The sequence below is a fragment of the Trachypithecus francoisi genome, unplaced genomic scaffold (assembly GCF_009764315.1).
Source record: "Trachypithecus francoisi isolate TF-2019V2 unplaced genomic scaffold, Tfra_2.0 Lachesis_group10, whole genome shotgun sequence".
NCBI lineage: Eukaryota > Metazoa > Chordata > Mammalia > Primates > Cercopithecidae > Trachypithecus > Trachypithecus francoisi.
In genome coordinates, this window is record NW_022681455.1 from 33,516,980 (window position 1) to 33,539,781 (window position 22,802).

General features: G+C 53.2%; 1 protein-coding gene across 1 annotated transcript; it reads right to left on the minus strand.

Moving 5' to 3' along the window:
• Positions 1–2,706: 2,706 nt before the first annotated feature.
• Positions 2,707–10,214, minus strand: LOC117088524 (putative uncharacterized protein encoded by LINC00336). Its single transcript, XM_033219816.1, is given in 4 exon segments — positions 2,707–2,963; positions 8,236–8,304; positions 8,307–8,676; positions 10,164–10,214. Coding segments are annotated over 4 exon segments (747 nt in total).
• Positions 10,215–22,802: the final 12,588 nt, after the last annotated feature.

Here is a 22,802-nt window from a genome sequence, read left to right on the forward strand (position 1 = left end):
ATATGGACCCTCTTCTTGTAGAACATCTCAGGGGTGCAGGGCCTGGCAGGACACGGGACACATTTTGAGGGACTGCTGGAGTCAGACTGCCTGGGTTCAAATGCCAGTTCTAACATACTGAGCTGTGTGATGGGCGACAGCTTATTCCACCTCTCTGCGTCTGTTTCCTCGTCTTTAAAGTGGGAATATAACAGTACCTATCCTTGAAGGAAGTGCAAGGATGAACTGAGATACTCTGTAAAACGCCCAGAACGGTGTGTGGCACACAGTAGGCATTTGCTAAAGAAAACATGGCAACCCCACCCACAACTCAGTCCCCCAACCGTGTGCCTGCCCTCCGAGGCCTGGACCATCCCACTTGCGGCCGGCCTGTCAGGACCAGCACCCCATTCACAGGAGACCTCGTGTTGGCCTCTTCCAAGGTGGAGGCTACTCCCTGGAACCACTTCCACAGTTGGTACAAGGAGCTTCAAAACTCGGCCATGGCCAAGGTCTGTGGGAGATGGGGGCATGAGGCATGGGTTGGGGCCTTTCCCACATCAGGCTGGGCCCCAGAATATGTGGCCTGGGACTGGAAGGAGCAGTCCCCTTTCTTAATCTTTTGGGACATGTTCCCTCCTGCTTCCTGTCTTGCCCAGGGGTGGGGTGGGGCTGCAGGCCTGGGGTCCTGGGCTCCCTCACTTGCTGGGAGACCGGCTGGACTCCTCTCCAGGAAGGTTTGCCCAGTGAGGAGAAAAGCGAGGAAGAGAAAATGAAGGAAGAGGATAGCTCATTCAAGCTCTGTGTCCCAGGCATTGTTGCCCTTCAGTCGCCACTGTACAAGACTTTCAGATCCACAGACACAGTGCATAAGGGCTTCCGCCCCTCCCCTCCCACGTCGCCCCAGGCCCAGGAAGCCTCACTTTGGCCGGTGGCTCAGGGGTGCAATACCAGCAGGTACCACCAGATGGTACCAGAGGACCTAAGATGACGACCTGAGCCCGGGGAGCAGTGTGTGGCTGGGCTGGAGGCCACACTAGGTGTAGCTAGGGTCTTCCTCAGGGTTTGAGGGGGTGGTACTACTCAAGCAGCACCCTTTCCCCCAGCCCAGAGGTTTCTAATGCCTTCAGTGGCTGCCTCCATCCCTGGTTTTCCCATCATGCACTGCTGTGACAGAGCCCCGGAGGGTCCTCTCTCCCAGTAGAGCCCCGGGCAGCCCAGACATGGACAGCAGTTGGGTTAGTGGTGATAGCATACATAATATGATGAAAATCGTGGTTCACATTTACATAGCCATTAATGGGGCAGACCCTCTTTAAGCACTTTTCATAAAATACTGCATTATGACTCTGAGGTAGGTCCTATTGCCACCTCCAGTTCACAGTGAGAACTTGTCCTATGTCACACAGCTAGTGACGGGCAGAGCTGGAACTTGAGTGCAGGCAGTTTGGGTTCCAGATCCAGGCTCTTGGGTCAGTTGGTGGTGGGGGCAGATACCTGCTCCTCACATGCTGTCCCCAGTGGGTGAAGACGCAGGCTCTCATGCTGCTGCTGCCGGAGGAGGCCCTCAAAGTGCTTTCTGGGGAAGGCAGGGCGAAGGAGCGGTGGTGCCTGGCTGACTGCACTCCTGGAATAAGAAAGGGCTGTGACTGAGGGTGAGCTGGAGTGAGGCTCAGGGGGCGGTTGCACTTCCGGGTCCTTGGGTTCCCAGCAGGCTGCTCCACCCTACTTCTGCCTGTCCTCTGCCATCTCCCTGTGCCCTGCCATCTCTCTGGCTCTCAGGTTTCCTGGAATCGGAGTTGAAGAAGCTTCTGGGAATGCAGCAAGAGTCTTGCCTCTGGAAGCTAGGCAGCCAAGAGGGCTGAGAGCTGCTACCCGGCCAGAGATCACCCTGGTGGAGGCAGACATTGCGGATGGCCAGGTACGCTTGGCCTGTGCCAGACCACCAGCCCCTGCCTGGAGAAGGTGGGGTTGGAGGCTTACCATCCCCTCCGCACCCTGGGCCCTGGCTCCAGCCCCACTGCCTGGGTAGGGTAGGCATAATGCCTTCTTGGTGGTAGTATTTCTGAATTCAGGACCCTGGCCCCCTGAGTGAGTGCACGCAGCATGCACATACACACACACATACACACACACACACTCTCTCTCTCTCTCTCTCTCTCTCTCTCTTCTCCATCAGTCTCTCTGTTTCTCACTTGACTCAGAGTCACAATGTCCATTTTTTTGGTCTCAACTTTGCTATTCATTTGCTGTGTGGCCTTGGGCAAGTCCCTTCCTCTTTCTGAGCCTCAGTTTCCTCATCTGTAACATGAGTGAATTTGTCTAGACAGGCTGTAAGGCTTTCCTGTGCATCTGTAATTCACATGATGCTGCTGTTTTTCTAATCTCTCTCCCATTCTTGTCCACTCCAAACACACATAGGCTCAGGGGAGTGACCCCACTGGGTCAGGCAGAGTACCATCCTGCTGCTCCCTGTCCTTGACATCGGCCTTTAAAGGTTAGACCTGTCTCAGCTTCTCTGAGTGCAAGTTGATGGATCTGTTGAAAATGTGTCGATGACCTTTTTGGTTAATTTCCATCTATTCATCATCTCATTCTTTTACTCAGTGGACATTTGCCCTGACAGTCTGTGTAGCTTACAAAAGGAAAGGGCATGGGGTTTGGAGGCCAGAGGTTTTAGTCTGGCATTAGCTTGCTCTGTGATGTTGAGTAGAGGCCTCAGTTTCTTTACCCATGAAAGGGGACTGTTGCAAGGACCTCCTGAGATGATGCGTGTGCAGCTGTGAGCTGCAAAGGCACTCCCTTGTGGGGGCTTAGCACAGTGCGATTCACTTTGGAGCAGTGCCTATCAGAAAGACATGCCACCTGGGGCTGGGTGTGGTGGCCCACGTCTATAATCCCAGCGCTTTGGGAGGCCGAGGTGGGCGGATTGCTTGAGCTCAGGAGTTTGAGAAAAGCCTGGGCAACATGGCAAAACCTTGTCTCTACAAAAAATACAAAAATTAACCAGGCATGGTGGCATGCACATGTGGTCCCAGCTACTTGGGAGACTGAGGTGGGAGGATCACTTGAGCCCAGGCAATTGAGGCTGCAGTGAGCTATGAGAATGCCACTGCACTCCAGCCTGGGCAACAGAGGGAGACCCCGTCTCAAACAAAAAGAAAGCCTGCCTGCTGGGCACTGAGGGGCATCCTTCTGATTGCCCCAAGCCCGCCTGCATGCCCATGTCACAGGAAGCTCCTGTGACACCTCATCCACAGCCACACAGGCTGTCAGCACGTGGCACAGCCCCTCACTGTCTTTTCACATGGAAGGGTTTGAATCTTGGGATCTGCCCTCACTGGTCCCTCCCCCTTCTTCCCATCCCCTCCCCAGCCAGCCTGCCCTGTCCCAGGAGTCACAGTCCTGGGGTTGCCTGAGTAGTGCTGAGAGGCCTGGGTCATTTCTGGGTGGTGGCAAGTAAGGGCTCAGCCCAGTCCTCACTCTGGGGACAGTTGCCTTAAGAATATCTATCTCCAGTGTTTCAAAGGTCCTGTCCTCATCACCATTCCTATCTCCCCTTACTGCCCTCAGGGACACTGTGCTAAGCAGGAAGGAGGCTGCCCCCCCAGCCTTTGGGGAATGCTGGGCACCTAGGGAGGGGCACGGAGGCAGCAGCAGCGCCACCTTGGGCTTGATGGGAGAGCGCAGACCCCCCTTGGGGTGGGGTCCAGAGGTGAGGGAGGGGAGGGACTGGCTGCGGTGCCGACTCCTGGGGCTTCCAAGGAACCCCCCAAGTTGGAGGGAGGAAGGGATTCTCCATTTTGTGGCAGGGAGGTGGCTCAGGGTTGATGGAGCTGTGCCTGCCGAGGGGAAGTGGGAGAAAGGTGTCCTCGGGTGCTTGTCTCTTGGGGGCAGGGGAAAGGTTATGGGGTACAGAGAAGACTGAGGCATCTTCCTTCACCCGTTTCTGTCCCCCAGTGCCTGCTTCTTGAGGAGGATGAGATGGGAAACTGGCCTCCTTAGTGAAGCTGGCGCTGGCCCCGAGTCTGCCCTGCCCAGATCCCCGGAGCTAGTACATGGGGGTATCTCTCTTCTTAGGGTACATCTAAGGAGCCCCTGTGGCCAGCGGGTCTTGAGACAGTGTCCATGTGTCTGTAGGATGGGTCTGCCTCAAATTCTATCCCACCCAGCCAACTCGGGCCCGTGATGTTATTAATAAAAATCTACTTTGACTTTGGCCTCATTGTTAGCTGTCTTTGGACCCCGCCCCTCAATCTTCAACCCTGGAGCAAGCCCAGTCTATCTGAGGCCTTGATCTAGTCCCCAGTCTATGCCCAGGGGGCTGCTAGGGCTGCCCTGCTGCAGAGTGGAGGGGCTGCAGCAGGGCATCTGAGCCGAGAGGGCAGGAGGTCTGGCTGGCCTGACCTGGGGCTGGTGAAGGACCCAGGGCCCAGAGTGCCAGGGGACCCTGCCGTCCACAAGCCCTGCCCCTGTTAGGAGGGGTGCCCCTGACTTCCCTCCCTCCCTAAGTTCCCAGGCCGTGCCGTAGCCTCCTAGGGAGGATCCGGGAATTCTCTCGCAGGAAGTTCCTGCCCAGCCAGCCCAAGGACAAAGCCAGGAAAGAGGCCCTGGGACAGGGGATCTGCCTCGGGAGGGCCGGCCTGGGTAGGCCAGGGGTCCCTGGTGCCAGTGTTGCCTAATCTCAAAAGTAAGGGTGGGCTTGGGGTGGGGTGCCTAATGACAGGCCCTTACTGGCCAGGGACGGAGACAGACACACCTGGCTTCCCAGAGATGAGATGGGCAGCAGGGCCAGGCCTAGTTTGGACACCAGGAGGTGCTGTTCACCAGAAGGTCCTGCTGGCTTCCCTGTGGGGTCCCGTTCCTTCCTCTCTGCCTGGGTCCAGGCTCTGAGGCCCTTCAGCAGATGTATGAGAAAAAGAGCTCACTGTCCCCAACTCTTTTCTATTTTTTTTTTTTATTTTTATTTTTTTGAGGTGGAGTCTCGCTCTGTCGCCCGGACTGGAGTGCAGTGGCCAGATCTCAGCTCACTGCAAGCTCCGCCTCCTGGGTTTACGCCATTCTCCTGCCTCAGCCTCCCGAGTAGCTGGGACTACAGGCGCCCGCCACCTCGCCCAGCTAGTTTTTGTATTTTTAGTAGAGACGGGGTTTCACTGTGTTAGCCAGGATGGTCTCGATCTCCTGACCTCGTGATCCGCCCGTCTCGGCCTCCCAAAGTGCTGGGATTACAGGCTTGAGCCACCGCGCCCGGCCCTCCCCAACTCTTTTCAACATGACTGCTCTCCATGGAAGCTTGTCTGATGGTCCCCATGGATCCCCACTCTGTCTAGCCTGAGGCCTGTTGCAGAGCTGAAGTTCAATATCAGAACATCATGGCCATTCTTAGTAATCGCTGTGATTAATAACAACAGCTGTTGGTTGGATGGCCGGCCCTGTGGCCACAGACTTAGCGTGGGGAGACAGAAACTGGAGCAGCCTGGTCCCTGCCCTGACCCAGGCCAGCCTAGTGAAGGTGGGAGCCCCTGCTTCTGTCCCCCAGCCTGCAGGGCATGGGTGGAGCCTGGAGAGGGCTGAGGGCTTTCTCCTGGGCTTCCTGGCCAGATCCCATGGAGTCCTTGACTCAGACCCTGAGCTGGGGCTGGGTGGAAGGGCCCATCTGGACTGTCCCCCTGAGTCAGCCAGGAGGCGGCCTTGTGACCAGATGACTCACCTGTGCCCTAATTGCCCTGTTAATCATTTCCTCCCAGAGTGTTCTCTGTTGGGAAGGGTGGGGCCTTGCAGGGCTTCCCTGGGAGCACCTGGATGCGGGAGGGAGGGGCGGAGGGGGGCAGAAACCTTGGTTCGGGGTGTGGGACCCTGGGCTGGTCACCGTTCCTCTCTGTTCCTCATTTTCCCTGTCTGTCCAGTGAGGCCCATGGCACCTTCTCGTCCGCTCCTGGGATTCTTCTGAACTGCGGGGGTCTGTGAGGCTGGGAAGTGTGGTGTGGTTTGCTGGTGCTGTCCCTGGAGCAGGAGGGGGTCTGTGTGCTGGAACAGGCCTGAGGGCCTCTTCCCAACCACACAGCAGCCTGGGCTGGTTTCTATGGAAGGGCTTGGCTTGACATTTCTGAGTGGTGAAGGCAGAGGTGACCCAAGGACCTGCTGTGGGGGAAGGCCCCGTGGGTGAGTGCGCAGGGCTGGGCTCCGGTCAAGGCCAGAATGGTGAGAGCCCAAGCGTTCCTGAAAGGCCTCAGAGAACACTGCAGGGGCAGGCCTGTGGCTGGGCCCGAGGACTGGGGAGCATTGGAGCATTGCCTTCTCCCCCTGGCATAGAGACATCTGGGGACGCTTCCACGGACCCTCCTGCACCAGCACACTCACTGGGCGGAAGGGCCAGCGGGACTGAAGCCCAGCCCGTCGCACTCACTCGCCAGGCCCTGGGAGGGGTAGCACTCCCCTGGAGGGTGCCTTTCCTAACTTGCTCAAAAGGGGCAATGGGCTAGCAGTGGCCCTGATTGGGTCCATGAGGTTTGGAGCGTTGCAAAGGGACTTGCCAAGTCTCTGTCACTCTCCTGGTCTCTCTCTGTTGGTAAGTGTGTCTCTGTGTGTGTGTTTCTGTCTCTGTCCCTGTCTCCCCATGTCTCCCCGTGTCTCTGTCTCTCTCACTGTATCTAAGGTGGGATGAAGGCAAAAGCAGAGGCACCCAGGTCCATTCTGAGAGAGTTTAGGGACTCAGGGGTGGCTGAAAGGAACGCAGTGGGTTGGGTCATTTAGGAGCTGGGGGTCAGGGTGGGTGACCCCAGGAAAATGTGGGCAGGTCCAAAGGTGGGCCTGCCCACCTCAGGAGACTGTATGATCCCCCTCCTGTGGCCCCCTGGCCAAGACCTCCCAGGGAGATGGTGCCTCAGGCCCTGTCTGGGGTCACTGGGTGTCAGCCTTGCCTATACTAGGGTGAAGTGAGGGCAAAACCAGATATTTTGTCCCCCTTCTCAACTAGGAGATGAGCTGGAAAGCAGAGAGGCAGAGGGGGAGAGACTCAGCTGGGTTAAAACCCAGCTCCCACTACAGCAAGCTCATATGACCGCGGACAAGTCTCATATCTCTCTGAATCTCAGTCTCCACATCTATGCAATGGGTGAATCATAGGCTTCTCATGTGAGCTGAATGAAGAGCTGCTTGGCTCATAGAAGATTCTCAAAGAATCCATGGGGCCGGGCACAGTGGCTTACGCCTGCAATCCAGCACTTTGGGGGGCCATGGCAGGTGGATCACCTGAGGTCAGGAGTTCAAGACCCGCCTGGTCAAAATGATGAAACCCCATCTCTACTAAAAATACAAATAAATTAACTGGGCATGGTGGTGGGCGCCTGTAACCCCAGCTACTGGGGAGGCTGAGGCAGGAGAATCACTTGAACCTGGGAGGCAGAGGTTGCAGTGAGCCGAGATCGCGCCATTGCACTCCAACCTGGGCGACAAAAGTCAAACTCTGTCTAAAAAAAAGAATCCATGGAACAATTTTTATGAAGCATCTACTACATGCTAGTCCTGTTCCAGGCAATGGGGAATAGAGCAGTGAACAAGACATACACAACCTCCACTTTGGGGGGCTTACATTATCGCTAGTGAGACAAACAATAAACAGATATGCCAGGGTGACAGGTGCTATGGAGAAAGCTGAGACTGGATAGTGGGGGGGATATCACAGAGGGATGGGGAGGCCTTGCTGAGGAGGTCGTGTGCTGGAAGCCAGGGAGGGAGCCTTCCGGGGGAAGGGCAGCCGCAGGCACAGCAAGTGCGTCGCCCTGAGGCGGGAGCAGGCCTGGTGGGTTTGAGGAAAGGGATCCGTGCAGCTGGAAGGGCATAAGTGGGAGGAAGTGGAACAGGAGGTGAGGTCAGAAAGGATCTGTGGAGATGATGTGCTTTGCTGATCGGGGTTTAGAGGTTTGTTTCTTTTTTTTTCTCTGTCGCTCGGGCTGGAGTGCAGTGGCGCGATGACAGCTCACTGCAGCCTCCACTCCTGGGCTCAAGCGATCCTCCCGCCTCAGCGAGGACCGCAGGCGCGCGCCACCGTACCAGGCTTGGGATTCTCGGATCCAGTGTGGAGAGATGTGATGTGGTTTGCATTTTTAAAGCTCCCTGGGCTGCCGAGGAGGAAAGGCTGTAGGGGGCGGGGCCTGAAACAGGGAGGCAGGTTCCCAGGCTGCCGTAGACGTGGGGTGGGGTCGTCTGGCTGTGACTTACTACAGAGGTTGTGAGGGGGAACTAGGGGGTACTTACCACTAGGGGGAGCGCCTTGGCCAACACCTCTGCTCAGTGGGGAGCCAGGCCCCGCCCCAGGTGGTACCTCCCCCTTGCCCCACATGAGGGACTTGCGGGGGACTTTGTCTTCATCATCCGCATGGTGGAGCAGGGTGGCCTGGGACCTGGAGTCCGGGAAGAGTCGAAGGCCTGTGGGCGGCCGAGGTCACGCGTGGGCGCCTGCCGGGGGAGGGCGGAACCAGGAGGTTGGCACCGCAGTGCCTGTGTGCACCGAAGCGCAGCAAACACGTCTCGGCCAAGACTGCCCGGCCACCCCAGGCTCCAGCGGAGCGTGCGTACTTGGGCAGGCGCGCGCCTCTGAGAACTGCCGAACCGTGCCACATTTCCGTTCCTTCTGGCCTCGCCCTCAGCGGTCGACCGGCGGCGGAGCGCGGGGCCTCCTGTGCTGAAGAAAGCTCCCTGGCCTCCAGAAACTCAGTCAGTGGTGGGAGGGCCGGAACAGACCCGCGCAGTTAACCAGATGATGGTGTTGCTGTAGTATAGCTTGGAGAGTGCAGAGAAGGAAGCAAGCAATGCCAGCAGGGAGGAATCCAGAAGGCTTCCAGAAGTCACCATTTGTGATTTGGGTTTGCATCAGGAGGAGGAAGTTGACAGGTGAACTAAGGGGAGGGCATGCCTGCCAGGCAAACAGTCTGTGATTGGGAAGTGTCCAGTCTGCACCATGACCCCACTTTCCACCTTCCTGGCCAAGTAGGAACCATTTGGACTCCTCTACCGCCCTGGGCCTCCTTGTTTAGTCCACTATTTTATTTTATTTTATTGAGATGGAGTCCCTCTCTGTGGCCCAGGCTGAAGTGCAGTGGCGCGATCCCGGCTCACTGCAACCTCTGCCTCTGGGTTCAAGCGATTCTCCTCTCTCAGCCTCCTGAGTAGCTGGGATTACAGGCGCCTGCCACCATGCCTGGCTAATTTTTTTTTTTTTTTTTTTTTTGAGAGTTGCCAGGCTGGAGTGCAGTGGCGCTTTTTCGGTTCACTGCAACCTCTGCCTCCCAGGTTCAAGCAATTCTCCTGCCTCAGCCTCCTGAGTAGCTGGGACTACAGGCATGCACCACCACACCCGGTTAATTTTTTGTATTTTTTTTTAGTAGAGACGGGGTTTCACCATGTTGGCCAGAATGGTCTCAATCTCTTGACGTTGTGATCCACCCATCTCAGCCTCCCAAAGTTCTGGGATTACAGGTGTGAACCACCACACCCGGCCTTTTTTTTTTTTTTTTTTTTTTTGAGAGTCTTGATGTGTCGCCCAGGCTGCAGTGCAGTGGTGCAATCTCGGCTCACTGCAAGCTCTGCCTCCCGGGTTCATGCCATTGTTCTGCCTCAGCCTCCCAAGTAGCTGGGACTACAGGTGCCCGCCACCATGCCTGGCTAATTTTTTGTATTATTAGTAGAAACGGGATTTCACTGTGTTAGCACGCCTGGCTAATTTTTGTATTTTTAGTAGAGATGGAGTTTCACCATGTTGGCCAGGCTGGTCTCGAATGCCTGACCTCAGGTGATCCGCCCTCCTTGGCCTCCCACAGTGCTGGGATTACAGGTGTGAGCCACTGCACCCAGCCCACCCATTTATGTTTAGCTCATTTTCTCTCTGCCATCTATCCCACTCAACACCCCCACTCTCACTGCCTTTGCTGGAGCCCTAAATCACCGCCCTAGCCTTCCATCCTCTCACTGCATCTGCCCCGCCACTGCTGGGTGCTGTTGGCTCTCTTCTTGTCTCCCCCTCTATAACCCATACCCATCCTGTACAGCTCAGCCATGGCACCTGCTCCAGCAGCCCTGGTTTCGTCACAGCTCCCTGGTTTTAGGGCTAACAGGATTCACTGCATGTGTTTATTTGCTCTCCCCACGGGAGGCAAACACAGCATAAAGGCAAGACCTGGGGGTACGGATGGGGGTTTCGGGGGAGCTTTGTTTCCATTGTCTGCAATGTCCAGCATGGTGTCAGGTTCAATATATGGCACTAGACTGAATGAAGAGAGGGTGGCTTGCAAAAGGAGGCTTAAAAATAAGGGTGAGTGAGAGCTGGAGAAGCAGGCAGGGACTGGATTATATAGGGCCTTACAAGCCAATTTAAGCAGCTTGGTGTTCATCCTCAGGGCAATGGGAGCCAGGGCTGGAGACATGGGAGAGTGGCCTGGTAAGATGTACAGCGATGGGGCAGGAGCTAATGTGGAGGCCTTCACAATGGTCGCAGTGAGAGAGAAGTGAACCTGAGCTGGGACAGTGGCAGGTGGAGTGGACCGAAAAACAGAGGAGAAGTGGTTCTCAACTGGGGGCAATTTTACCCCCATCCTGAAACATTTAGCATCACCTGGAGATGACAGTGATGTCACAACTCGGGGAGTGCTACTGGCATCGAGTGGGTAGAGACCAGAGACGCTGCTAAATGTCCTACAATGCACGGGACAGCCCCCGTGACAAGGAATGATCTGGCCTGAAGTGTCAGCAGTGCTGAGGGTGAGAAACCCTGCCCTAGAGGAAAACCCAGAGAATCGCCTCCAGGATGGAGAGAAATGGAGCACATCTCAGCCTGAACTCTCGGAGCCACGCTGAGGCCTGGCTCTTCTGTATTTTAGCCATGTAACAACCCTGAGCGAGTCACTCAACCTCTTTGCACATCGGTTTCCTCATTTTTTTTTTTTTAGATGGAATTTCGCTCTTGTCACCCAGGCTGGAGTGCAATGGTGTGATCTTGGCTCACTGCAACCTCTGCCTCCCAGGTTCAAGTGATTCTCTTGCCTCAGCCTCTCAAGTAGCTGGGATTACAGGCATGCACTGCCACATCCAGCTAGTTTTGTATTTTTAGTAGAGATGGGGTTTCTCTATCTAACTCCCAACCTCAGGTGATCTTCCTGCCTCAGCCTCCCAAAGTGCTGGGATTACAGGTGTGAGCCACTGTGCCCAGCCGGTTTCCTCACCTTTATTTTTTTATTATTTATTTATTTATTTTTTTAGATGGAGTTTCGCCATTGTTGCCCAGGCTGGAGTGCAATGGTGTGATCTCGGCTCACTGCAACCTCTGCCTCCTGGGTTCAAGAGATTCTCCTGCCTCAGCCTCCCGAGTAGCTGGGACTACAGGCATGCACCACCATGCCCGGCTAATTTTGTATTTGTTTTTAGTAGAGACGGGGTTTCTCCATGTTGGTCAGGCTGGTTTTGAACTTCCAACCTCAGGTGATCCGCCTGCCTCGGCCTTCCAAAGTGCTCGGATTATAGGCATGAGCCACTGCACCAGGCTTTCCTCATCTTTAATAAAGGTATTGGGAGGATTAAGTGGTTGAATGCATATTCAGTGCCTAGGAAAGAGACTGACACATAGTAAGCACTATGTCCCTGAACTACCATGATTTTAAAGCATCAGGCCTTTGTCCAAACTCCTGCACTGACTCCACATTGCCCCAGTCCTTCAAGGGCTGATAAAGCCCCTGGCATCTGGCTCTCCCTACATCTACGACCCCATCTCCTCTTGCTCTCCTTCTTGTTCTACATACTCTGTCCACCCTGGGAATTTTTTTTTTTTTTTTTTTTTTTTTTGAGATGGAGTCTCACTCGCTCTGTTGCCCAGGCTGGAGTATAGTGGCAGGATAGGATCTCGGCTACTGGGTTCTGCCTCCACCTCCTGGGTTCAAACAATTCTCCTGCTTCAGCCTCCCAAGTAGCTGGGACTACAGGCATATGCCACCATGCTTGGCTAATTTTTGCATTTTTAGTGGAGCTGGGATTTCACCATATCGGCAAGGCTGGTCTCGAACTCCTAACCTCAGATGATCCACCTGCCTCAGCCTCCCAAAATGCTAGAATTACAGGTGTGAGCCACTGTGCTCAGTCACACCTGGGTTCTTTGCTGTTCCTTGCCCACACTCAACTTACCCTGCCTCAGGGCCTTTGCCCTTGCTGTTCCCTCTGCCTTGGAGACGTTGCCTCTGGGAGTCTATGTGATTCACTACCTCACCTCCTGAGGCTTCTGCTCAGCTGTCACTTTCTTTTTTTTTTTTTTTTTTTTTTTTTTTTTTTTTTTTTTTTTGAGACGGAGTCTCGCTCTGTCGCCCAGGCTGGAGTGCAGTGGCCGGATCTCAGCTCACTGCAAGCTCCGCCTCCCGGGTTTACGCCATTCTCTCGCCTCAGCCTCCCGAGTAGCTGGGACTACAGGCGCCCGCCATCTCGCCCGGCTAATTTTTTGTATATTTTAGTAGAGATGGGGTTTCACCGTGTTAGCCAGGATGGTCTCGATCTCCTGACCTCGTGATCCGCCCGTCTCGGCCTCCCAAAGTGCTGGGATTACAGGCTTGAGCCACCGCGCCCGGCCTCAGCTGTCACTTTCTAAGGGGGTATCTCTAAACCACACAATGTTAAAAAAAAAAAAAAAGAAAGAAAAAAAAAGGCGCTGGGTGCCACGGTTCACACTTGCAATCAGTCCCAGCACTTTGGGAGGCCAAGGTGGGTGGATCACTTGAGCCCAGGAAATTGAGAACAGCCTGGGCAACAAGGTGATTTTTAAATTTTTCAACAGCTAATTTTTGTATTTTTAGTAGAGACAGCATTTCGCCATGTTGGCCAGGTTGGTCTCCATGCTGGCCAGACTGGTCTTGAACTCCTGGCTTCAAGTGATCTGCCCACCTTCGCCCCCCAAAGTGCTGGGATTACAGTGTGAGCCACCATGCCCAGCCTATTTTGCCCTGCTTTATCTTTCCTGAGATCACTTTCATCATCTAACATATTATATATTTAACTGAAATGTAAGTTTCATGAAGGCAGGCATTGTTGCCTGTTTTGTTCGCTGCTGTGAGCCCAGCTGCCTAGCATATATAAAGTATTCCTTAAACAGAGCCAGGCATGGTAGCTCGCTCATGTAGTCCCAGCTATTTGGGAGGCTGAGGCCAGAGGATCACTTGAGCAAGACCAGCCTAGGCAACATACCAAGACCCTGTCTCAAACAAAAATCAAACATAAAATATTCCTTAAATAGTGCTTGAATGAATGGAGTGAGTGAAAAACTCTACTAGGAGTCTGAGAAGTAGGAAAGGAATGGAGAGAAGATAGGATGGTGGAAAGGAGTACAGGAGCTGAGTGGATCCTGAGAGAGGCTGGGGTCCTGGCCTGGCCTGGGGCACGGAGCCTCAATCGTCTGCTGTCCCCAGGCCCTTCCACCCAGGTCTGCTCTGCTTACCAGCTCCTAGACATGGCTCTTCCATCCCAGGCAGATGGCCAGGCCTGAACAGAGTGTCCTTTCCCCTCTGATAAGCTGCCTCCTTTCATGGGCACAAAGGGCAGGATGTGTCCTGCTGCTCAGGAAGTGCCCAAGGGTCTGGGCGGGCCCCTGGAGTGGGCAAGGGGCTGGGCATTTGCCACCTTGGCAGCTACCCTGTGCGGAGGCAAGGCAGAGAGGAGCAAGGAGCAAGGGGCAGGGGTCAGGGCAGATTCCAACCCCTCCCCAACATGCCCCACTCCTCATTCAGTAAACAAAGCTCTATTTACTTTTTTTTTTTTTTTTAAAGACAGAATTTCACTCTTGTTGCCCAGGCTGGAGTGCAATGGAGTGATCTTGGCTGACTGCAACCTCTGCCTCCTGGGTTCAAGCGATTCTCCTGCCTCAGCCTCCCGAGTAGCTGGGATTACAGGCACCACCATGCCCAGCTGATTTTGTATTTTTAGTAGAGATGGGTTTTCTCCATGTTGGTCAGGCTGGTCTCGAACTCCCAACCTCAGGTGATCCGCCTGCCTTGGCCTCCCAAAGTGCTGGGATTACAGGTGTGAGCCACCACACCCAGCCAACAAATCTCTATTGAGAGGCTGTTGGGAGTACAGCTGTGAACAGTCCCTGCCCTGGCCGGGTTTCTATGATTGGCTGCAGCTCAGTTTCTTTTGAACCTGAGAGCCCAGGTGTAGGTTTCCAGCCCCCTCACCCCAACAGGCCTTTTTTTTTTTTTTTTTTTTTTGGATACAGGGTCTCACTCTGTTGCCCAGGCTGGAGTACAGTGGCACAATCTCGGCTCACTGCAGCCTCAAACTCCTGGGCTCAAGCAATCTTCCCGCCTCAGCCTCCCAACTGGCTGGGACTACAGGCATGCATCACCACACCTGTCTACTTTTTTGTAGAGACGGGGTTTCACCACGTTGCCCAGGCTGGTCTCGAACTTTTGGGATCAAGTGATCCACCTGCCTTAGCCTCCCAAAGTGCTGTGACTACAGGTGTAAGCCACTGCACTGAGCAAATGTATTTTTTGTTTGTTTGTTTTCTTTTTCTTTCTTTCTTTTTTTTTTTTTTCCCGACAGTCTTGCTCTGTCGCCCAGGCTGGAGTGCAGTGGTATGATCTTGGCTCACTGCAACCTCCACCTCCTGAGTTCAAGTGATTCTCCTGCCTCAGCCTCCCGAGTAGCTGGGATTACAGGCACATACCACCAGCAAATTTTGTAAAATGCTTTTTGTGGAGATGGGGTCTTGCTGTGTTGCCCAAGCTCACAAGCCTCCTTCTTGCTCAGCACACACTACTGACTTGGCCCCTCCCTCCAGGAGACCTTTGCTGTCTGTGGCCTTCACTGTCACTGACAGGCAGGGTGGGCCAGGCTCCGTGCTCTCTGGCCCCGTCTTTGAATCTGCACCATGGATGCTAGCCTAGGTTCTATTGGTGTGCTCCAGGGCCTGTAACCTCTGAGGTCCCAGTTAGCACAGAAAGAGAGACCATTTCTGAGATGTCATCTGTGATGGTTTCAAACGTGGCTCAACATTCTTTGGCACTCTTCCCACTGAGAGATAGTATCTATATCCCTCTCCCTGATTCTAGGAGGCTATGACTGCTTCTCTTAGTAAAGTTGGGTGGATAAGTAATAAAAGGCCATGCAGTTTTCGTCTGCTTTTCTCAGGACACTTGCTCTGGGGTAAGCCAGCCCCATGTAAGAAGTCCGACTGCCCTGAGATTGTTGTGAAGCTGGAGAGGCCAGGTGGAGTCGCTCTGATCTACAGCACCCCCAGCTGAGCTCTCAGCTAACAGCCAACACCAGCTGCCAGCCGTGGGAGGGAGCTGTCTTATGCCGTGTGTCCAACTGAGTCTTTCAGATGACTCCAACCCCAGGTGACATCAGACTGCATTGACATGAGAGACCCCAAGCGAGAACTGCCTAGCCAGGCCCTTCCCGAATTCCTGACCCACAAACCCATAAACTTTAGAGCAAAACAAAATGGCTGCTGCTTCGCACCACTAAGCCTGTCTGATGTGTTAGGTAGCAGTAGTCATCCCTAGATGTCTGCGGGGCACTGGGTCCAGGAACCCTCTTGGATCATCATGGGATTCCCTTCTGAGGATGCGTAAGTCGCTTATATAAAATGACATAATATTTGTGTATAATCTGCATCTATTCTCCCATATACTTTAAATTATCTCTAGCTGGGCTCAGTGGCTCACACCTGTAATCCTAGCACTTTGGGAAGCTAAAGCAGGAGGATTGCTTGAGGCAGGAGTTTGAGACCAGCCTAGGCAACATAGCAAGACCTTGTCTGTACTAGAAATTAAAAAAAATAAATAAGTTGACCGGGTGTGGTGGCTCATGCCTGTAATCCCAGCACTTTGGGAGGCCGAGGCAGGTGGATCACCTGACATTGGGAGTTTGAGACCAGCCTGACCAACATGAAGAAACCCTGTCTCTACTAAAAATATAAAATTAGCCGGGCATGGTGGCACATGCCTATAATCTTAGCTACTCGGGAGGCTGAGGCAGGAGAATCGCCTGAACCCAGGAGGCAGAGGTTGCGGTGAGGCGAGATCGCACCATTGCACTCCAGCCTGGGCAACGAGCAAAACTCCGTCTGGCATGGTGCCTGCATCTGTAGTCCCAGCTACTTGGGAGGCTGAAGTGGGAGGTTCACTTGGGCCCAGGAGATTGAGGCTGCAGTGAGCCATGACTGTGCCATTGCACACCACTCAGGACAACAGTAATTATGATACTGAATACAACTTTTTTTTTTCCAAGACAGAGTTTTGCTCTGCCACCCAGGCTGGAGTGCAGTGGCACAGTCTCGGCTCGCTGCAACCTCTGCCTCCCAAGTTCAAGCAATTCTCCTACCTCAGCCTCCTGAGTAGCTGGGATTATAGGCACTTGCCACCATACCCGGCTAATTTTTGTATTTTTTAGTAGAGACAGGGCTTTGCTATGTCAGCCAGGCTGGTCTGGAACTTCTGACCTCAGGTGATCCACCTGCCTCAGCCTCCCAAAGTGCTAGGATTATAGGTGTGAGCCACCATGCCCGGCCCTGAATACAATTTAAATGCTACGTAAATTGTTGTTATACTATACTGTTTTAAAATATGTGTGGCCGGGCGCGGTGGCTCAAGCCTGTAATCCCAGCACTTTGGGAGGCCGAAACGGGTGGATCACAAGGTCAGGAGATCGAGACCATCCTGGCGAACACGGTGAAACCACGTCTCTACTAAAAAAATACAAAAAACTAGCCGGGCGAGGTGACGGGCGCCTGTAGTCCCAGCTACTCGGGAGGCTGAGGCAGGAGAATGGCGTAAACCCGGGAGGCGGAGCTTGCAGTCAGCTGAGATCCGGCCACTGCACTCCAGCCTGGGTGACAGAGCGAGACTCCGTCTCAAAAAAATAAAATAAAATAAAATATATGTTATTTTTATTTTTATTTTTTCAACTATTTTCAAACTAAAGTTGTTTACATCTGTGGATATGGAGCCACAGATACAGAGGGCTGACTGTAGTAAGCAGAACATTGCTCAAAGCCCTTCCCGGTTCATTCCTTAGTCCCGGCCTACCATGGCTCCTAGGCTGAACCCTCGTTGGACTGGACCCAAAGCTGGGCGATGGCTCACTGGGCTCTGAAAATGCAATGAGGGAGTGAGGCAGGCTGCCCATCATTCCTCCAGCCCCCAGGGGGTAAACAGAAAGCACTTGGCCAACCCTGACGGCAGTGAGAAGCCACGTACCTGGCAGATGAGCCGCTAGCAGCACGTCCCACCCCAGTCCCTACTGTTTGGCCAGGACCAACATGTCCCTGATGTTTGCCTTTGTGCCCATGCTGGCCTTTAGCCAGGCCCTGCCCTCAGCCTCTGGCACCCCACGTCTCCAAGGCTTGAGCTCCTATCCCTGGCCTACTGGCTGAGCAGGATGAGAGCCAGATGAAGACAGGATGAGCCGTCACCAGGGATCCTCGCCTCGGGGAACTGAGGCCTTAAATGTGGCTGGGGCTGGAATCAACACTAGAAAGATTGGCAAGAGAAGGGTATGTGGGAAGGAGGCTGGGAAAAGGGGTGCCTCTGCAGGGGAGGGAATGTCTGGGGCTGATGGAAGGAGATGTTTTTCTGTCTACCTTTTTTTTTTCTTGAGATGGAGTCTCGCTCTGTCGCCCAGGCTGGAGTGCAGTGGCCGGATCTCAGCTCACTGCAAGCTCTGCCTCCTGGGTTCCCGCCATTCTCCCGCCTCAGCCTCCGAGTAGCTGGGACTACAGGCGCCCGCCACCTCGCCCGGCTAGTTTTTTTTTTTTTGTATTTTTAGTAGAGACGGGGTTTCACCGTGTTAGCCAGGAGGGTCTCGATCTCCTGACCTCGTGATCCGCCCGCCTCAGCCTCCCAAAGTGCTGGATTACAGGCTTGAGCCACCGTGCCCGGCCTGTTGTTGTTTTTTGAGACAAAGTCTTTCTCTGTCGCTAGGCAGGAGTGCAGTGGCACGATCTTGGCTCACTGCAACCTCTGCCTCCTGGCTTCAAGCGATTCTCCTGCCTCAGCCTCCTGAGTACCTGGGACTACAGGCATGTGCCACCACGCCCAGCTAATTTTCTTATTTTTAGTAGAGACGAGGTTTCACCGTGTTGGCCAGGATGGTCTCGATCTCTTGACCTCGTGATCCACCTGCTTCAGCCTCCCAAAGTGCTGGGATTTACAGGCGTGAGCCACTGCGCCCGGCACCCTGTCTGCCTTTTTACCGCTTGAACATTCCTTGTGACTGTGAAACCCGGTCCAAATACACACATACATGCTCGCGTGAACACATGGATAGATGACAGCTGGGAGAAAGCTGCAGCAGTGGCCCTGGATGCCCTGCCTGCATCCCTCAGCTTTCCTCTCCACCTATGAAGGCTGTTTACTGAGATCTTTGGCAACTCTCTGCCTGACGGTCGTTTTTCTGTCTGTGGGAAGATGGCTGGTCATGGCCACATGGCAGGCTGGAGGTGCCAGGAGTCAAGGCCCCAGAAGCAGACTTCCAGTAATGACCCACCAGCAGTTGATGAAAAACCCTGCTGGGCACAGTGGCATTCCGCTGTAATCCTAGTGACCCAGGAGGCTGAGGTGGGAGGATCACTTGTGCCTAGGAGTCCAAGGATGCAGTGAGCTATGATCCTGCCACTGCACTCAGGCCTGGACAACAGAGCAAGACCTTTTTTTTTTTTTTGACTTGGAGTCTCACTCTTTTTTCTTTTTTATTGAGACAGAGTTTCACTCTTGTTACCCAGGCTGGAGTGAAATGGCGCGATCCTGACTCACTGCAACCTCTGTCTCCCAGGTTTAAGCGATTCTCCTGCCTCAGCCTCCCTAGTAGCTGGGAGTACAGGCATGCGCCACCACACCCGGCTAATTTTGTATTTTTAGTAGAGACGAGTTTCTCCATGTTGGTCAGGCTAGTCTTGAACTCCTCACCTCAGGTGATCTGCCTGCTTTGGCCTCCCAAAGTGCTGGGATTACAGGTGTGAGCCATCAGGCCCAGCCAATTTTGTGTTTTTAGTAGAGACAGGGTTTCTCCATGTTGGTCAGGCTAGTCTTGAACTCCTGACCTCAGGTGATCTGCCTGCCTTGGCCTTCCAAAGTGCTGGGATTACAAGTGTGAGCCATCGCGCCCAGGCTAGAGTGCAGTGGCATTACTTGGCTCACTGCAACCTCCACCTTCCAGGTTCAAGTGATTATCCTGCATCAGCCTCCCAAGTAGCTGGGATTACAAGTGCGTGCCACCACACCCAACTGATTTTTATATTTGTTTAGTAGATACAGGGTTTCACCACGTTGGCCAGGCTGGTCTCAAACTCCTGACCTCAGGTGATCCACCTGCCTTGGCCTCCCAAAGTGCTGGGATTATAGGCATGAGCCACTGTGCCTGGCCAAAAGATCTTATCTCTAAAAAAAAGAGGCTGGGTGCAGGGTGGCTCATTGCCATAATCCCAGCACTTTGGGAGGCTGAGGCAGGAGGATTGCTTATGCCCAAGAGTTTGAGACCAGCCTGAGAAACATAATGAGATCACGTCTCTACAAAAAGTAAAAAATTATCTGGATGTGGTGGCATGCACCTATAGTCCCAGCTACTTGGGAGGCTGAGGCAGGAGGATCATTTGAGATCCAGGAGCTTGAGACTGCAATAAGCCATGATTGTGCCACTGCACTGCAGCCTGGATGACAGAGCAAGACCCTGTCTCAAAATAATTAATTAAACAAGAAATCCCCTGCTGCCAGGCAGCTCGCTTGGGTCAACTCTGAGGCATAGTCTGGCCTGGGCTCCCCGAGCTCCCCAGAGGGCTGTAACTGCCCACAGTGGTAACTGGTTCGATGACACCTCCATTGGCATCCTTCCCTCCCCTGCCTCACTTCTTCACTCCTCTGCTGGTGTTTGCCGTGGCCACCTCCATTCATGTGTGTGTCCTCTGACCTTTATCTCAGGGTCTGCATTCTGGGACCCCAAACCAAGACAGAGATACCAAGATGAGTCTTCAACAAACTTATAATCAGGTTGAGAGGTGAAATCCACAGTTAGGTTAATGAAGTACTATTAATAATAAGAGAGCATATATAATCAATTTAGCCACGATGACCTGCCTCTTTTAAGCACCGACTCTGTGCCAGGGACTGATCATTGGGCTCAATGTCTGTTATCTTGTTGAATAGTCACCAGACTCCTTGTGTCACTCCATTTGCATTGCTCTAAAGAAATACCTGAGACTGGCTAATTTATAAAGAAAAGAAATTTCATTGGCTCATGGTTCTGCAGGCTGTATAGGAAGTATGACACTAGCATCTGTTCCTGGTGAGGGCCTCAGGAAGCTTCCAATCATGGCAGAAGGCAAAGGGGAGCAGGTGTCTCACTTGGTAAGAGAGAGAGTGAGGGAGAGAAAGCAGCGGTAGGTGCCACACTTTTTTTTTTTGAGATGGAGTCTCGCTCTTGTCACCCAGACTACAGGCGCCCGCCACCACCGCCACTAATTTTTGTATTTTTAGTAGAGACAGAGTTTCACCTTGTTGGTCAGGCTGGTCTCGAACTCCTGACCTCAGGTGATCCACCACCCTCGGCCTCCCAAAGTGCTGGGATTATAGGCATGAGCCCAAACCCAGCCCAGTCATTAAATCTTAAAGCTCTGAAGTAATCTCCTTTGACTCCATGTCCCACATCCTGGGTAGCTCTGCCCTTGTAGCTTTGGAGGGTGCAGCCCCTGTGGGTGCTCTTGGTTGAAGTTGAGTGCCTGCAGCTTTTCCAGGCTCAGTATGCAAGCTGCCTGTGGCTTTGCCATTCTGAGGTCTGGAGCATGGCAGCCTCCTTCCCACAGCTCCACTAGGCAGTGCCCTGATGGGGACTTTGTGGGGATTCCAATTCCACATCTCTCCTCCCCTGTGACAGGCTGTACCCCTGTGGCAGCCTTCTGCCTGGGCACCCAGTCATTCTCATATATTCTCTGACATCTAGGGTGAAGCTGTCAAGCCTCCTTGATGCTTGCACTCTGTTCACATGCAGACTTAACACCACATGGAAGCTGCCAAGGCTGATGGCTTGCACCCTCCAGAATGGCAGCCCAAGTCATACCTGGTGCCCTTTGAGCCACAGCTGGACATGGAGCAACTGGGATGTGGGCAGCACTGTCTCAAAGCTGGGCAGGGCAGCAGGACCCTGGGCCTGGCCCAGGAAACCAGTCTTTCCTCCTAGGCTTCTGGGTCTGTGATGGGAGGGGCTGCCTCTAATGATTTCTGAAATGCCTTCAAGGCCTTTTTTCCCCATTGTCTTGGATATTAGCACTTGGCTTCCTTTTAATCTTGAAATGTTCTCTAGCAAGTGATTGCTCCACGGCCTGCTTGTATTCCTCTTCTGAAAATGCCTTTTTCATGAGCCGGGCACAGTGGCTCACACCTGTGATCCCAGAACTTTGGGAGGCTGAGGTGGGTGGATTGCCTGAGGTCAGGAGTTTGAGACCAACCTGGCCAACTTAGTGAAACCTTGTGTCTACTAAAAATACAAAAAGTTAGCCGGCTGTTGTGGTGGGCACCTGTAATCCCAGCTACTAGGGAGGCTGAAGCAGGAGAATCCCTTGAACCCAGGAGGCGGAGGTTGCCGTGAGCCGGGATCATGCTATTGCACTCCAGCCTGGGCAATAAGAGCAAAACTCCATCTCAAGAAAAGAAAAGAAAATGCATTTTTCTTTCTCTGCCACATGGTCAGGCTGCAAAGTTTTCAAACTTTCAAGCTCTGCTTCCCTTTTAAATGTAAGTTCCAACTTTAAGTCATTTATTTGCTCCCATATCTGATTATAGGTTGTTAAAAGCAGTCAGGCCACATCTTGAATGCATTATTGCTTAAAAATTTATTCCACCAGATGCCTCAGTCATCACTCTTATGTTCAAACTTCCACAAATCCCTAGAGCTTGGAGACAATGCGGCCAAGTTCTTTGCGAGGACATAACACGGGTGACCTTTGCTCCAGTTCCCAGTAAGTTCCTCATTTCCATCTGACACCTCATCAGCTTGGCATTCATTATCCATCTCACTATCAGCATTTTGGTCACAACCATTTGACCAGTTTCTAAGAAGTTCCAAACTTTCCCTCAACTTCCTGTGTTCCTCTTAGCTCTCCAAACTCTTCCAACCTCTACCCATTATCTAATTCCAAAGCCACTTTCACATCTTCACATATCCTTATAGCAATGCCCCACTCTTGGTACCAATTTTCTGTGTTGGTCCATTCTTGCATTGCTATAAAAAAAAAAAACCTAAGACCATGGAATTTATACAGAAAAGAGGTTTAATCGGCTCACAGTTCTGCAGGCTGTACAGGGAGCATGGCACCAGCATCTGCTCCTGATGAGGGTCTCAGGAAGCTTCCAATCATGGTGGAAGGCAGAGGGGAAGGAGGCACACCACATGGTGAAAGAGGAAGCAAGAGAGAGAGCAAGGAGAGAGGTGCCACATTTTCTTTTTTTTTTTTAAACAACCAGATATTGTATCCAACCCAGAGTAACAACTCACTCATTATCATGAGGAGGGCACCAGTCATTCAAGAGGGATCCACCCCCTTAACCCAAACACCTCCTACCAGGCCCCACCTCCAACATCCAACATTGAGGAGGAGGATTTCCTTCCTTCCTTCCTTCCTTCCTTCCTTCCTTCCTTCCTTTCTTTTTGAGATGGAGTCTCACTCTGTTACCCAGGCTGGAGTGCAGTGGCATGATCTCGGCTCACTGCAACCTCTGCCTCCCAGGTTCAAGTGATTCTCCTGCCTCAGCCTCCCGAGTAGCTGGGGCTACAGGAGCATGCCATCACACCTGGCTAATTTT